Genomic DNA, 15,018 nt, shown 5'->3' on the forward strand with positions numbered 1-15,018 from the left:
AGCACGAGCGTGATGCCCCCTGCTGAAGAGAAGGGAAGACGGCAAAGGTAAGGTTACAATCAATTATTTACATAATAGTTTTGGTTGGCACTTCGGAAAAAAAAATGGGTTTAGGGATACAGTTTGGGCACTCGGCCTGTAAAAGGTTCGCCATGACTGCCCTAGGCTATCCCTGTCCTTGGGTTTATCCCTAATGGTGGAGATGCTTGAATCCCATACCTTGCTGTCCTACTGACCAAAGCTAAACTGTTCCCTCCCCCAGGTAAGGAAAGATCAGGAGTGTGATGGAAACACAGATATAGACAGACAAGGAAAAACAGAAACTCAAACATACTGCAAAATCACAGGAACATACAGTAAGAAACTAAGGAGAAAAGGAAGAGAAGTAAGGCAGCAATGAAAGTACAACAAGGTTTAATACCATAACTGCTCACAGCAAAAAAGCACTACAACCACCATCTATTTATCTATCTATCTATCTATAATTTATCTATCACATTATCTATCTATCCCTCTATCTATCTATCCCTCTATCTATCTATCTATCTATCTATCTATCTATCCATCTATCTATCACATATCGATCTAACTTTATCTATCTCTCTATCTATCACATATCTATATATATATCTATGTTCTATCTATTGATTACATATCTATCTATCTTCTATCTATTCATCTATGATATTGTTGATAAGATTGCTACCTTAATTTGATACAGGAGCTACTGTTGCTTTTACACCTTTACCTATAGTTTATTAGTGTATGTATTTTTCTTACACAAAACCTATCATTTGTCCATTATTTTAATAGGAATCTTGTAGTGTTATTGATCTGTGCCGTTAAATTAACCACAGCACCAAAAATGAAAAATCTGCACCAGAAAAATATGTTATCGGATTTTGTAACATAGCCTTGTATTTAAAGCCATACAATCACACAAGTCCACTTTCCCAGGGCTGTTTTCCTTCTGAGAAGCAGAAGCAGTTAAATGGCCCAATGTGCCACCCCCCTCTGTCGCCAGCCCCTCGCACTGCCTCCCTATCTCACACACTCTCCATCTCTCACCAGCACAGGAGCAGCAGACTGTCTCTCTCCCTCTCAATCTCTCACATAGGCAGTTCTGCTGCTGGATCTGCTCTTTATCACATCCAGAGTGAGAGACTGAGAGAGACAGACATGCCAGCATAGGAGCCAGCAGACCACAAGTGACAGGCAAGCAGGGGCCAGCACACCCATCCACACACAGCATATGCTTCATACAGTGGGTGTACATGGGGACCAACACAAGACTGCTGCATCTACACACACTGTAATCCTCCCCGAGAGGACACACACATACATAGAGATATACTCACAATATATACACCCTGTACTCTCCATAGAAAACTACACAGCTCACAAGGGCTGCATGCAGCTGATGTTATGACAGAGCAAGAAATGCAGCAGCCATGAACCAGTTGTGTATGGAGCCCTGCAGAGCACTGCAAGGTGAGATGTGGATATCTACTACCTATCTAATATCTATCTATTATCTATCTATTATCTATCTATATTATCTATCTATTATCTATATTATCTATCTATCTATCCCTCTATTATCGATATTATCTATCTATCTATCTATATTATCTATCATCTATTATCTATCTATTATCTATCATTATCTATTTATCATCTATATCTCTATTATCTATGTACCTATGTGTTGCCATCCATCATACATGTATATTTGTCATGATCTTGCACATTGTTTATTCTTTTTTGCTCTCCTTTATGTTGCTTATCGTTTTCACAGTACATATGATTATCGTTATGGTCTATGACTATCCTTGTCTTATGTTTAGCTGTATATAGATGTTTTACGAGTATAAGAGATCCCAATGGCCCTGAGCACTTATTAAAAATAATGAGCTAAATTTGACATTCAACGGTCATTTGGCTTTTTGTAGACTGGTACTTATTAGTATTATCCACACCTCTTCGAAGTGCCCTCTGTCCTGTATATCTATCTATCTATCTATCTATCTATCTTTATCTATTTATATATCTATCTATCTATCTTTATCTATTTATATATCTATCTATCTATCTTTATCTATTTATCTATATCTCTGTCTATCTATCTATCCCTCCCTCTATCTATCTATTATCTATCTATCTATCCCTCTATCTATCTATCTATCTATCCCTCCCTCTATCTATCTATTATCTATCTATCTATCTATCTATCTATCTATCCCTCTATCTATCTATCTATCTATCTATCCCTCCCTCTATCTATCTATTATCTATCTATCTATCCCTCCCTCTATCTATCTATTATCTCTATCTATCTATCTATCTATCTATCCCTCCCTCTATCTATCTATCTTTATCTATTTATATATCTATCTATCTTTATCTATTTATCTATATCTCTGTCTATCTATCTATCTCTCTATTTATCTATCTATCCCTCCCTCTATCTATCTATTATCTATCTATCTATCTATCTATCTATCTATCTATCTATCTATCTATCTATCTATCTATCTATCTATCTATCCCTCTATCTATCTATCTATCTATCTATCTATCTATCCCTCTATCTATCTATCTATCTATCTATCTATCTATCTATCTATCTATCTATCTATCCCTCCCTCTATCTATCTATCCCTCTATCTATCTATCTATCTATCTATCTATCCCTCCCTCTATCTATCTATCTATCTATCTATCTATCTATCATCTGTCTGTCTATCTGTCTATCTTTCTCCTGACTCTATCTAGCATTGCTATCCAGTGTATATGGAGTGTTGGCCTCTGTAATGCACGCATTATGTATATTTGGAATAACTGGGTACAATGTGTCTGATTTATAATGGTATAGGTAATTACGAAACATTTGAACTTGTCTCTTGTGTCCTCCCATTTTTGGGAGTACATCTGTTGCCGGTAACGTCCACATTAGCCATCTTCCGTCTAGCTATAGCTATACCCTGCATGTCTTATGTGCTTTTCTGTGCATTGGTATGGTTCCCACCTAGCTATACACAAGCCTCACTATCTGTAGCTGGGCAGATATTGTATGATAGCTCAGATTTACTGCTATTTTTCTCTTTTCCTTTTCTTAAGTAATAATATGCTCACTGGGTTGTCTCACATTGTCTCCCCAGACAGCATTAGACAGCTGCTGAGCCGGGCTGGAGGAGAGTTTCGTCTCCAGAGAGTGCAACTAGAGACCAGACCAAGAAAGCTAGAAGACAGGATACTGGTGAGTAGCAAATGTGTGCGCGTCCCAGCACAGATGTACCTGTCATCTCCGGCTATGGCTTCATATTCCTACTTACACAGATACAAGATACTTCTTCCTTCCCCTCCTACATGAATGCATTGCAGTGTTATATGTAGAACTGGACAAGTATGGAATATACAATATAAGCAGGTGTCTGACTGAGGATGGATGTAGCATAATTAGAGCCTAGAATAATGGAGAATTCATGTATTTCAGAATAGTTATCTGGAATCATATATCTTTGCCTGTTACAGACTTGCCCTAAAAACACATCGACACTAGGACCTTTCCATTTATGTCAAGGGCATATACAATATGAAGGCCCTAATAGAAGAGTACTCACCAAATCTGCACTAACCCACAACATTCGTGTTTTCAATGGGGATAAAGGAGAAAGCTGCTGCCAGATTCTACTGGCAGTGGCCTAAAGGCTGCTTTACACGCAACGACATCGCTAACGAGGCCGGATGTGCGTCATGATTTCCTTGACCCCAACGACATCTCGTTAGCGATGTCGTTGCGTGTAAAGCCCCCTTTAAGCCTGCTTTACACGAGTCGATCTATTGTGCGATAGCACGAGCGATCGTACCCGCCCCGTCGTTTTTGCGTCACGGGCAAATTGCTGCCTGTGGTGTACAAACTCGTTTAACCCCCGTCACACGCACTTACCATCTGGACGACCTCGCTGTGAGTGACGAACGTCCACTTCCTGAAGTGGGAGGGACGTTCGACGTCACAGCGACGTCACACGGCGGCCGGCCAATAGAAGCAGAGGGGCGGAGATGAGCGGGATGTAAATATCCCGCCCACCTCCTTCCTTCCATTAAGCCGGCGGGTGCCGTGGGACGCAGGTACGCTGTGTTCATCGTTCCCGTGGTGTCACACGGAGCAACTTGTGATGCCACAAAAACGATGAACAACCTGTACCCATGAAAATAAACGATATTATGAAAGTTAACGACGAGTACACGACTCACAATTTGTGAGAGATACTTCGTTGCTCGGAGGTGTCACACGACACGACGTTGTGCGCTATGCCGAATGTGCGTCACGAAAACCGTGACCCCGACGACATATCGCACGATATATCGTCTCGTATAAAGCCCGCATTAATCTCCTGAAAACGAAAAGATCTGGCATTGAATCTTAAACTATAGAGACTTCCCCTTGGGGGAAAGTCAGGAGGCCTCATGTATGGTTGGCTTGTCCCTGCGAATTTGGCAGGCTTGGATGACTTTCATCTAACGTGTTTAGTTTTATAATACTGAATGAAAATGAAACTTTATTTTCTAATTTATTTCATTTCTTATCCCATTCAGTAACCGTAGACCACACTTTTACTTCTATTCTGACATTTGTTATGTTCAAGGCAATATGATTAAATGGCTAGGGTTAAAGTGAAAAAAAGACATGGCGGGACATTAAAGGGGTTGTCCACTACTAGACAACTCTAGCTTAATCACTTCAGAGCCTCATTTAAGATTAAAAGAGTGGATTCTCACCTTTCACAGCAGTGTTATTCCACCAATGTCGGCGCTGCTGCTCCTAGTGGATTAATTGACATTGCTGGGTCACAGGCTTGGTGGGCTACAGCCTTTACTATTACATAAGAGTGGACAAAATATTAACTACGTATAGCAAAGCGATGTCACATGATCCAGCAGGAACAGTGGACCCAACATAGCTGGAATGGCGCTGCTTCAGGAGGTATCTTCTGTTTTCAAATTAAATGGGGCCTTGAAGTGATTAAGCTGTGGTGGATAACCTTTTTAAGGCTCCCCAGTTGAAGGGAGAAACGTTCCTTAAAGGGAGCCAATCACCAGGATTTCATACATAACCTAAAGCCAGTGCTATACTGGCACTATCAGGCTGATTCTATACATACAGTGCTATACTGGCACTATCAGACTGATTCTATACATACCTTTAGTGGTCAGCTCGGATGTTTAGGTTTTGAAATCCAAAAAAGTAAAGTTTATAAAATCATCAGCTTCTTGAGTGACAGCAGCTAAGGGGCTGATAATATCTGGGGGGTATTCTACTTATCCCCTCCCGATGTTAGAATTAGCATAAGTATTATACAAACAATTTACTTTTTCACTAGCAGGATCTGTGCTGAGGTCATACCCATGTGAACAGAAGGGGTGAGGCCTCAGCCAACATAAAATGTTGCTTTATGGTATCAGCTTTGATGGCTGAAGCCCCGCCCCTTCTGGTCACATGGGTATGAGTATGACCTCAGCACAGGTCCTGCTAGTGAAAATGAAATCGATTGTATAATACTTATGCTAATTCTAACAGGGGGAGAGGTTAACTATGCATACACCCCCCAGATATATTATCTGATCCTAAGCTGCTGTCACTCAAGAAGCTGATGGATTTATATACTTTACTTTCTTGGATTTCAAAACCTATACATCCGAGCTGATCACTAAAGGTATGTATAGAATCAGCCTGATAGTGCCAGTATAGCACTGGCTTTAGGTTATATACGAAAATCCTGGTGATTGGTTCCCTTTAACATCTGTCTCAGTCATGGGATGATCTAGTAGGATATTGATAATCCCTGCGATCAGTGGAATGGTCAACAGGACATTCATTGCTTTCTGCTGCCCACGCCATCTTTTTATTATGGTAAACCTACATTCCCCTCCCCCTGTATAAGTATAAGCAATGAGACTTCCATGTTATGAAGTATGCTTCAGACGCCCTATTTCACTTCTGCTCCTTCTCATATTGCTTACCTCATGTGCAGGACATTAATGCTTAGGTATCTATGGTTACAAACACAAGCAAATAACTGTCACTAAATAAGTGGTCGTAACCATGGATACCTAAGCTGCAATGCCCTGCACATTAGGTAAGCGACATGGCTATATCAGGAGAACTATACTACATTTCTAGTTGAAGGTATTTGCTAATATTATTATTATACCTACTACATATTGGGATAGGATTTTGGAGATGGGAATACCCATTTAATAATCAGAAAGTCACCCGCATGAAGTTTGTGTTTAACTTCAAATTTCTTACTACAAAAAATCCCAAGAGAAAAATCTCCCACTGGTTTATGGATGTTGAATAGTTCCTACTTAGTTTTGTAACTTTAGGATGATCAATTTGTCCTATTCACTTGATATAACCAGCAGAATGCAATAGAGAAATCGTTTCTACTTCGATTTCTCAAAAGTGAATCTCAAATTCAGCAAATCAATTCAATATGTGCTAATGGGGGACTGATGGAAAATCACATGTATAGCTCAAATTAGTTGGTTCAAACACTTATAAACCTATTGCGTAGGTAGAAAATCAATATAGAACCAGAATACTACCTCAATTCAAATTTCATAAAAACACCATTTATTGAAATTCATTTAAAATTCAAAAAGTTCCACCTGTGAAAAAATACAACACACAAAAAACATATACCAGGACCATGGGACAGCTCCAAGATATCTGCCCAGAGGAACAAAATTATTCCATAATTAGTATCAATAATAATCCTGCCAAGGTATAAGATCTAAATGACCCTCACTCTCTCTTTCCTCTACCTGCCAATGGAGGTGCAACATAAAGTCACAATACACCCTAAAGGTAATGAGGTGCCCCCATTCCTCGGCGGCTTTCCCTTCTATAATATCCCTAGTCTCCCTTATATTATAATTCAATCTAGGGGTTATAGCTTCAATTGTCAGGAAAAGATAGGAAAAATAAACTTATCTGAGAGATATTTGAGTCAAAAATAGTAGTCCCTCAGCAGTCCTTTTTTTTCATAATGTAGAGGCGTCCGGGCTTTCCATGGTCCTCAACCCAATAACATAGATTCACATAGTCTCAGTCTCAACGCGTTTCTCCCCATAAAATTAGTTAGGGTTCATCAGGAGACAAATGAAAAATAACTGGCCCAATCGCCTGATAGCTGTTAAGGGGGCTACTCATTCAGCAGCACACACCTCTCCATGTGGATGTATATAATGGATACATTATTGGTATTGGTATTATTGAATAATTGGTCCATTATATACATCCACATGGAGAGGTTTGTGCTGCTGAATGAGTAGCCCCCTTAACAGCTATCAGGCGATTGGGCCAGTTATTTTTCATTTGTCTCCTGATGAACCCTAACTAATTTTATGGGGAGAAACGCGTTGAGACTGAGACTATGTGAATCTATGTTATTGGGTTGAGGACCATGGAAAGCCCGGACGCCTCTACATTATGAAAAAAAAGGACTGCTGAGGGACTACTATTTTTGACTCAAATATCTCTCAGATAAGTTTATTTTTCCTATCTTTTCCTGACAATTGAAGCTATAACCCCTAGATTGAATTATAATATAAGGGAGACTAGGGATATTATAGAAGGGAAAGCCGCCGAGGAATGGGGGCACCTCATTACCTTTAGGGTGTATTGTGACTTTATGTTGCACCTCCATTGGCAGGTAGAGGAAAGAGAGAGTGAGGGTCATTTAGATCTTATACCTTGGCAGGATTATTATTGATACTAATTATGGAATAATTTTGTTCCTCTGGGCAGATATCTTGGAGCTGTCCCATGGTCCTGGTATATGTTTTTTGTGTGTTGTATTTTTTCACAGGTGGAACTTTTTGAATTTTAAATGAATTTCAATAAATGGTGTTTTTATGAAATTTGAATTGAGGTAGTATTCTGGTTCTACTCAAATTAGTTGGATCAATTTTCTAATCTCTATTTGTGACTTCTAAACCATGGTTTCCTTGGAGCATCTTCTAGAGAGAGCCCATATAACTTTTCTCTGATATTACATTACTCTACAATGAACATTTGCTCCCAGTTTGTAACTGTATCCATGGTGGGGCAGGTTTTCTTTCAGATCCATTAGGCTAGGTTCACATTTCCGTCAATTTGTATCAGTCACAATCCGCGGCTCTGGTAAACAACGGAATCCGTTTGGCGGATTTCGTTGTTCCCATATACTTGTATGAGCGGTGGATTGTGACTGATGACGCTGCGTTACATCCTCCGCCCAACTGATCAGTCGTGGAATGACTGACCGTCGGGCGGCAGGAACGCAGCGGAATCCTTTTGATTCCGCTGCGCATGCTCTTTCTCGGCGGCCGAACGATCAGCTGATCGCCCGGCGGCCGGCTTCTGTGAGCGATCAGCTGATCACCTGGCAGCCGGCTAATGAGCGTGATCAGCTGTTCATCCGGCGGCCGGCTAATGTGAGCGATCAGCTGATCACCCGGCGGCCAGCTAATGAGAGCGATCAGCTGATCACCCGGCAGCCGGCTAATGAGCGTGATCAGCTGATCATCCGGCGGCCAGCTAATGAGAGCGATCAGCTGATCACCCGGCAGCCGGCTAATGAGCGTGATCAGCTGATCATCCGGCGGCCGGCTAATGTGAGCGATCAGCTGATCACCCGGCGGCCAGCTAATGAGAGCGATCAGCTGATCGCTCTCATTAGCCGGTCGCCAGGAGATCATCTGTTCGCTCTCAAAAGCCGGCCGGCTACTGTGAACGATCAGCTGATCGCTCTCTCTCACGTTTTACAACGGAGTCCGACAATGAATTCTTATTCTTGTCATCCGTTGTACAACGCATCAGTCACAAGCGTCAAGCAACACATGTGACTGATACAAAACAACGGAAATGTGAACCTAGCCTTAAGGTGGTGTCACACACAGCGACAACGACAACGACGTCGCTGCTACGTCACCATTTTCTGTGACGTTGCAGCGACGTCCCGTCGCTGTCGCTGTGTATGACATCCAGCAACGAGCTGGCCCCTGCTGTGAGGTCGCAGCTCGTTGCTGAATGTCCAGCTTCATTTTTTGGTCGTCGCTCTCCCGCTGTGACGCACAGATCGCTGTGTGTGACAGCGAGAGAGCGACGAAATGAAGCGAGCAGGAGCCAGCATCTGGCAGCTGCGGTAAGCTGTAACCAAGGTAAACATCGGGTAACCAAGGTGGTTACCCGATATTTACCTTCGTTACCAGCCTCCGCCGCTCTCACGCTGCCTGTGCTGCCGGCTCCTGCTCTCTGCACATGTAGCTGCAGTACACATCGTGTAATTAACCCGATGTGTACTGTAGCTAGGAGAGCAAGGAGCCAGCGCTCAGTGTGCGCGGCTCCCTGCTCTCTGCACTGTGACATGTAGCTGCAGTACACATCGGGTTAATTAAGCCGATGTGTACTGTAGCTAGGAGAGCAAGGAGCCAGCGCTCAGTGTGCGCGGCTCCCTGCTCTCTGCACATGTTGCAGAAGAGCGACGCGGGTCGTTATGATCGCTGCTTCGGCTGCTGTGTGTGACAGCTAAGCAGCGATCATAACAGCGTCTTACAAGGTCGCTGCTACGTCACAGAAAATGGTGACGTAACAGCGACGTCGTTGTCGCTGTCATTTAGTGTGACCCCAGCTTAAGTTGTATGAATTGATTTAAAACGGTTCATTTACAGAACTTAGAAATGCAAAGTGGTAAAGTTATTGTCTACCCAGTAATATAGGTCCAACATTCTCTGCTGAATTTTTCAGCTCGTGATATTGAACTAGTATAGTTTTAAAAGTTGTGAGTATGAATAGATTGTGCTTGTGTGGGTTTCCTCCAGGTTCTTTGGCTTCCTCCCACATTCCAAAGACATACTGATGGGAATTTAGATTGTGAGCCCCAATGGGGACAGCGCAGTAGTTTGTCTACGTTTGTGAGAACTGGCGCACCAGGTGGTTTTCCTGAGGAAAAAGTGAGGATCACTTCAAAATGCATTGAAATAAGCCACCTTTCATCTACAACCAGTGTATTGGCTACTTCATTGTTCCATAGCTGCGCGGAGATAACCACATCATTCTTCTGGTTCCTTTTCTAGCACAGAGTAAAGCTGGTGTCACACTAAGCGACAGCGACAACGACGTCGCTGTTACGTCACCATTTTCGGTGACGTAACAGCGACCTTGTAAGTCGCTGTTATGATCGCTGCTTAGCTGTCAAACACAGCAGAAGCAGCGATCATAACGTCGCTACATGTGCAGAGAGCAGGGAGCCGCGCTTAGCGCTGGCTCCTTGCTCTCCTAGGTACAGTACACATCGGGTTAATTAACCCGATGTGTGCTGCAGCTACATGTCAGTGCAGAGAGCAGGGAGCCGTGCGCACTGCTTAGCGCTGGCTCCTTGCTCTCCTTGCTACAGTATACATCGGGTTAATTACCCGATGCATACTGTAGCCACATGTCACAGTGCAGGAGCCGGCACTGGCAGCAAGAGCGGAGGCTGGTAACCAGCGTAAACATCGGGTAACCAGGGAAAGGTCTTCCCTTGGTTACCCGATGTTTACGCTGGTTACAGCTTACCGCAGCTGCCAGACGCCGGCTCCTGATCGCTTCATTTCGTCGCTCTCTCGCTGTCACACACAGCGATGTGTGTGTCACAGCCGGAGAGTGACGACCAAAAAATGAAGCTGGACATTCAGCAACGACCGGCGACCTCACAGCAGGGGCCAGGTCGTTGCTGGATGTCACACACAGCGACGGGACGTCGCTGCAACGTCACAGAAAATGGTGACGTAGCAGCGACGTCGTTGTCGTCGTCGTTATGTGTGACACCAGCTTTAAGGTATAGTGGTTGGACTGTTGGTTGCTTGTCAATCTGGACCCTTCCATACAGATAAGATTGTGAGTGAAATCCACCTATCTGCATCTAATCTGGCGGTGCAAGACCGAGAGAGGGGTAATCTGAACAAGCTTGCTGATGAGAAAAGCTTATGGCGGAAAGTGGTTGAGATAAACTGCTCTGAATTGTTTCCAGCTATCACATGGCTGAACTCATACATAATTAACAGTCATCAGATTCTACTGAGATACCCAGGATCCACGGACATTGATCTAATAGGTGTTGCCAGGCTGGTTACTTGATGTGTCTACTTTGGTAGTTGATATTTAGTTGGCTCCTCGAGGAATGTTGTGGGTGACAACCACTAATCTGACGAACCCTGTGTATTCTACCATTGTCACTGTAATGACATGACTATTGCCAAACAGTCGCCTCTGCCTGGCGAACACATGATAGAACATAGGGTTTCCAAAGCTGCCGCCTGCTGACAGTAATGTCTACACTCGAGAAGGGTGACAGAAGCTGGATTAATTTGCTCTAAAAGTCAAGCTGGAGGATGCTTGTTAAAATAGAAGAATGCTGTTTTAACGTACGCTTGGGGCATGCCTTTTGCTTCATTATTATACAGGAGTTTCTCCTCAAACAATAGCACTACTTTTATTGCTTTCTTAAAGAAGTTGTCCCATCAAGACTCGTCGGCTCCATAAGCTCTAAAAAAATACATTGGTGCCGTAAAAATGGGTTGATCCTTCCTAACCCAAAAAGTGACTCATGCATAGGAGGATTTGGCATGGGCACCCTCCTGAAGTGACATGCGTGGCTACCTGTAGCCATAGCAGTTGACTGACAGGGGTTTAAGCTGCCAGAAACAAAACAATAATCTTCTGAGAGATTTTTTTAAAGGGGTTGTCCACTACTTTTACATTGATGACCTATCCTTAGGATAGTGTGGCGCCCCTGAGGCTTCCGTCGCCACAGAGACATTGCACCTCACCCAGAGGTGTGATGTCACATCCGGGGTAAGGACAAGGGTAAACGCCGTTTCACAGGCAAATTCACACTACACCTATTGTTAGGCATATTTTGGGACCGGGGATAGTGGCAGCTATCCCCATGCTGCATGCTGGGGGGGCCGTAAGACCCATCTCTTCTCCCATACGGTGGGCCTGGCAACAGGGAAAGCGGGAGGAGCCAACAGAAAGAAAGAGCAGATACAGGAAGTTCAAGTACAGACAGTGTGTGAAAGGGAGAAGGAGAGGGAGGTAGCCGTATATGCCGGCGTATAAGACGACTGGGCGTATAAGACGACCCCCAACTTCTGCCCTAAAAATATAGAATTTGGGATATACTCACTGTATAAGACTACCCCGCTCCCAAATGAAAAAAAGTCTGCTTTGATTGCAACATGTTAATTTTAATTCCGCGAGAGCCGTACAATATGTTTTTAAAGGGCCATTGACAGATCAATCGCTCCAATGTTCACTTAGTACAGCAAGGAATGCTCCTCCCTGCTGTATAAAGCCACAACTGGACTGAAACAATGGTACTACACTCTGCTACAAACAGACACACACAACTCTGCTACAAACACACACAACTCTGCTACAAACAGACAAACACACACAACTCTGCTACAAACAGACAAACAAACACAACTCTGCTACAAACAGACAAACACACACAACTCTGCTACAAACAGACAAACACACACAACTCTGCTACAAACAGACAAACACACACAACTCTGCTACATGCAGACAAACACACACAACTCTGCTACATACAGACAAACACATACAACTCTGCTACAAACACACACAACTCTGCTACAAACAGACAAACACACACAACTCTGCTACAAACAGACAAACACACACAACTCTGCTACAAACAGACAAACACACACAACTCTGCTACAAACAGACAAACACACACAACTCTGCTACATGCAGACAAACACACACAACTCTGCTACATACAGACAAACACATACAACTCTGCTACATACAGACAAACACATACAACTCTGCTACATACAGACAAACACATACAACTCTGCTACATACAGACAAACACATACAACTCTGCTACATACAGACAAACACGTACAACTCTGCTACATACAGACAAACACATACAACTCTGCTACATACAGACAAACACATACAACTCTGCTACATACAGACAAACACGTACAACTCTGCTACATACAGACAAACACATACAACTCTGCTACATACAGACAAACACACACAACTCTGCTACATACAGACAAACACACACAACTCTGCTACATACAGACAAACACATACAACTCTGCTACATACAGACAAACACATACAACTCTGCTACATACAGACAAACACATACAACTCTGCTACATACAGACAAATACACACAACTCTGCTGCTCTGTGGGGCCTGCACCCGCGGCTCGGCGGGTACAGCACCCGCGGCATCGGCGGGGGGGGGGATTGGCAGGGCATACATCTGGGGGGTTAGAAGCAGCTCACCGGGGCCCATAATGGGCACAAGTCCCCCTGTGTCAGATATCGCCCCCATAGTGCTGCCCATGGCCCCTATAGATCGCACAAGTCCCCCTGTGTCAGATATGGCCCCTAGGCTGCTGCCCATGGCCCCTATAGATCGCACAAGTCCCCCTGTGTCAGATATCGCCCCCATAGTGCTGCCCATGGCCCCTATAGATCGCACAAGTCCCCCTGTGTCAGATATGGCCCCTAGGCTGCTGCCCATAGTAAAATAAAACCCTCTTTCCTTATCTCCTCCAGTGCTGAGCTCCCTCCTGTCTCCCTCCGTGCTTCTGTTCTTCCACTTCCTGGTTCTCAGTGCGGTCATGTGATCGGCACAGCAGGCTGAGCTCTCTGCCTGATCACAGTGGAAGCAGGGACACAGGGAGAAACGCTGCAGGGGTAAGTAAAGCTTTTTTATTTTAGAAGGAGCAGCAGCCTGGGGGCCAAATCTAACACAGGGGTGGGCATGTGCGATCACACTGGGACGCAGGCTCATATAATATGCACCGCTCACCAGCCCCTCACTGTGGTGCGATTTCAGCACCATTGGAGATGGACAGCGGCTGTGCATATTATATGAGCGGGTGCAGGAGATCAAAGGATGCAGGCCGCAGCGTTCCCCTGTGCTCCAGAGCTGCTGCCCCCACCTCCCCTGGACGCTGCAGTGTACATACACACCCCCCCCCCCCGTATATCCGGCGTATAAGACGACCCCCCACTGTAGCCATTATTTTAAGGGGGTAAAAAGTCGTCTTATACGCCAGTATATACGGTATATACCTCAGCAGAGTGGAGAGAGAAAGTGACTGAAAGAGAAGCTTCCTGGTGGAGTCCCTAGGGCCCAGCTAGGCCCAGGTGACACCACAGACAGTAAAGAAAGGATTCCAGGGCCACTGAAAGGCTTTTAAGCTCGTGGCCTGTTCCGCTAGAACATCGGGTGGAGGGATCAGGCTGCATCCAGGGACGGTCCCTAGAAACCAAGGAAAGAAAGACATTTCCAAAAGTAAACACCGAAGGCCCAGGGTGGTTGCAAGCGCCCAGGGCCACAACCCACTGTAGATCCCCTGGGAAGAGGGCAAGATTCCATCCAGGCAAGCCTTCTTGACCAGACCCTATGGTGGAGGCCGAGACGAGTTTATCTACAAAGGTCAAGGCTTTGAAACCAGTCTAGGAAGGAGACACAACCAAGGGTGCATCGGCATTTACTTTAAGAACTACCCGGGATCGGCAGAGGTCCCTGACAGGAGATCCCAGCACACCAATGGGCAACCGGTTGTCTGCAGTAACTGAACAGTGAGTAAAAACCTTGAAACTGCACCCCCTGGTGTTGCTTCCTTTATTTCGCCCTGCACCGCAACATTGACCAAAGCACCATAGACTTTAATAAGCACCAATGGCTGCCCCGGGGTACCGCTCCACCTGTGGGGAGCAGAACCATCCCAGCTGCTAATCCATCAGCCCCAGAGGTCTCATCCAGCAGCGGCGGCTCTATAGCCGCAATCCACAGGTGGCGTCACGAATATTTCCACAAAATTTAATTAACGCTACCACCCCCACAACTGCCATATTAGTTGACCCCGCCAGGGTCACGGAGTCGGGCCCCGCCACCACTGACTACTCCCC

At 44.5% G+C, this 15,018-nt stretch overlaps 1 protein-coding gene across 3 annotated transcripts in view; it reads left to right on the forward strand.

Annotated features, from left to right (window-relative positions):
* Positions 1-1,041: 1,041 nt before the first annotated feature.
* The window catches only part of CARMIL3 (capping protein regulator and myosin 1 linker 3), a 137,347-nt gene continuing 123,370 nt past the window's right edge, over positions 1,042-15,018 (forward strand). For all 3 annotated transcript variants that reach the window (XR_012724887.1, XR_012724888.1, XM_075319299.1), the window contains exons 1-2: positions 1,042-1,491; positions 3,162-3,259. Coding sequence is in view for 1 of the 3 variants with exons in the window: in XM_075319299.1 (XP_075175414.1) it covers positions 1,452-1,491; positions 3,162-3,259 (138 nt within the window). In the remaining 2 variants the exon portion in view is untranslated. The remainder of the gene's footprint in view (positions 1,492-3,161; positions 3,260-15,018) is intronic.

This window comes from Anomaloglossus baeobatrachus, chromosome 1, assembly GCF_048569485.1.
Source record: "Anomaloglossus baeobatrachus isolate aAnoBae1 chromosome 1, aAnoBae1.hap1, whole genome shotgun sequence".
Lineage (NCBI taxonomy): Eukaryota > Metazoa > Chordata > Amphibia > Anura > Aromobatidae > Anomaloglossus > Anomaloglossus baeobatrachus.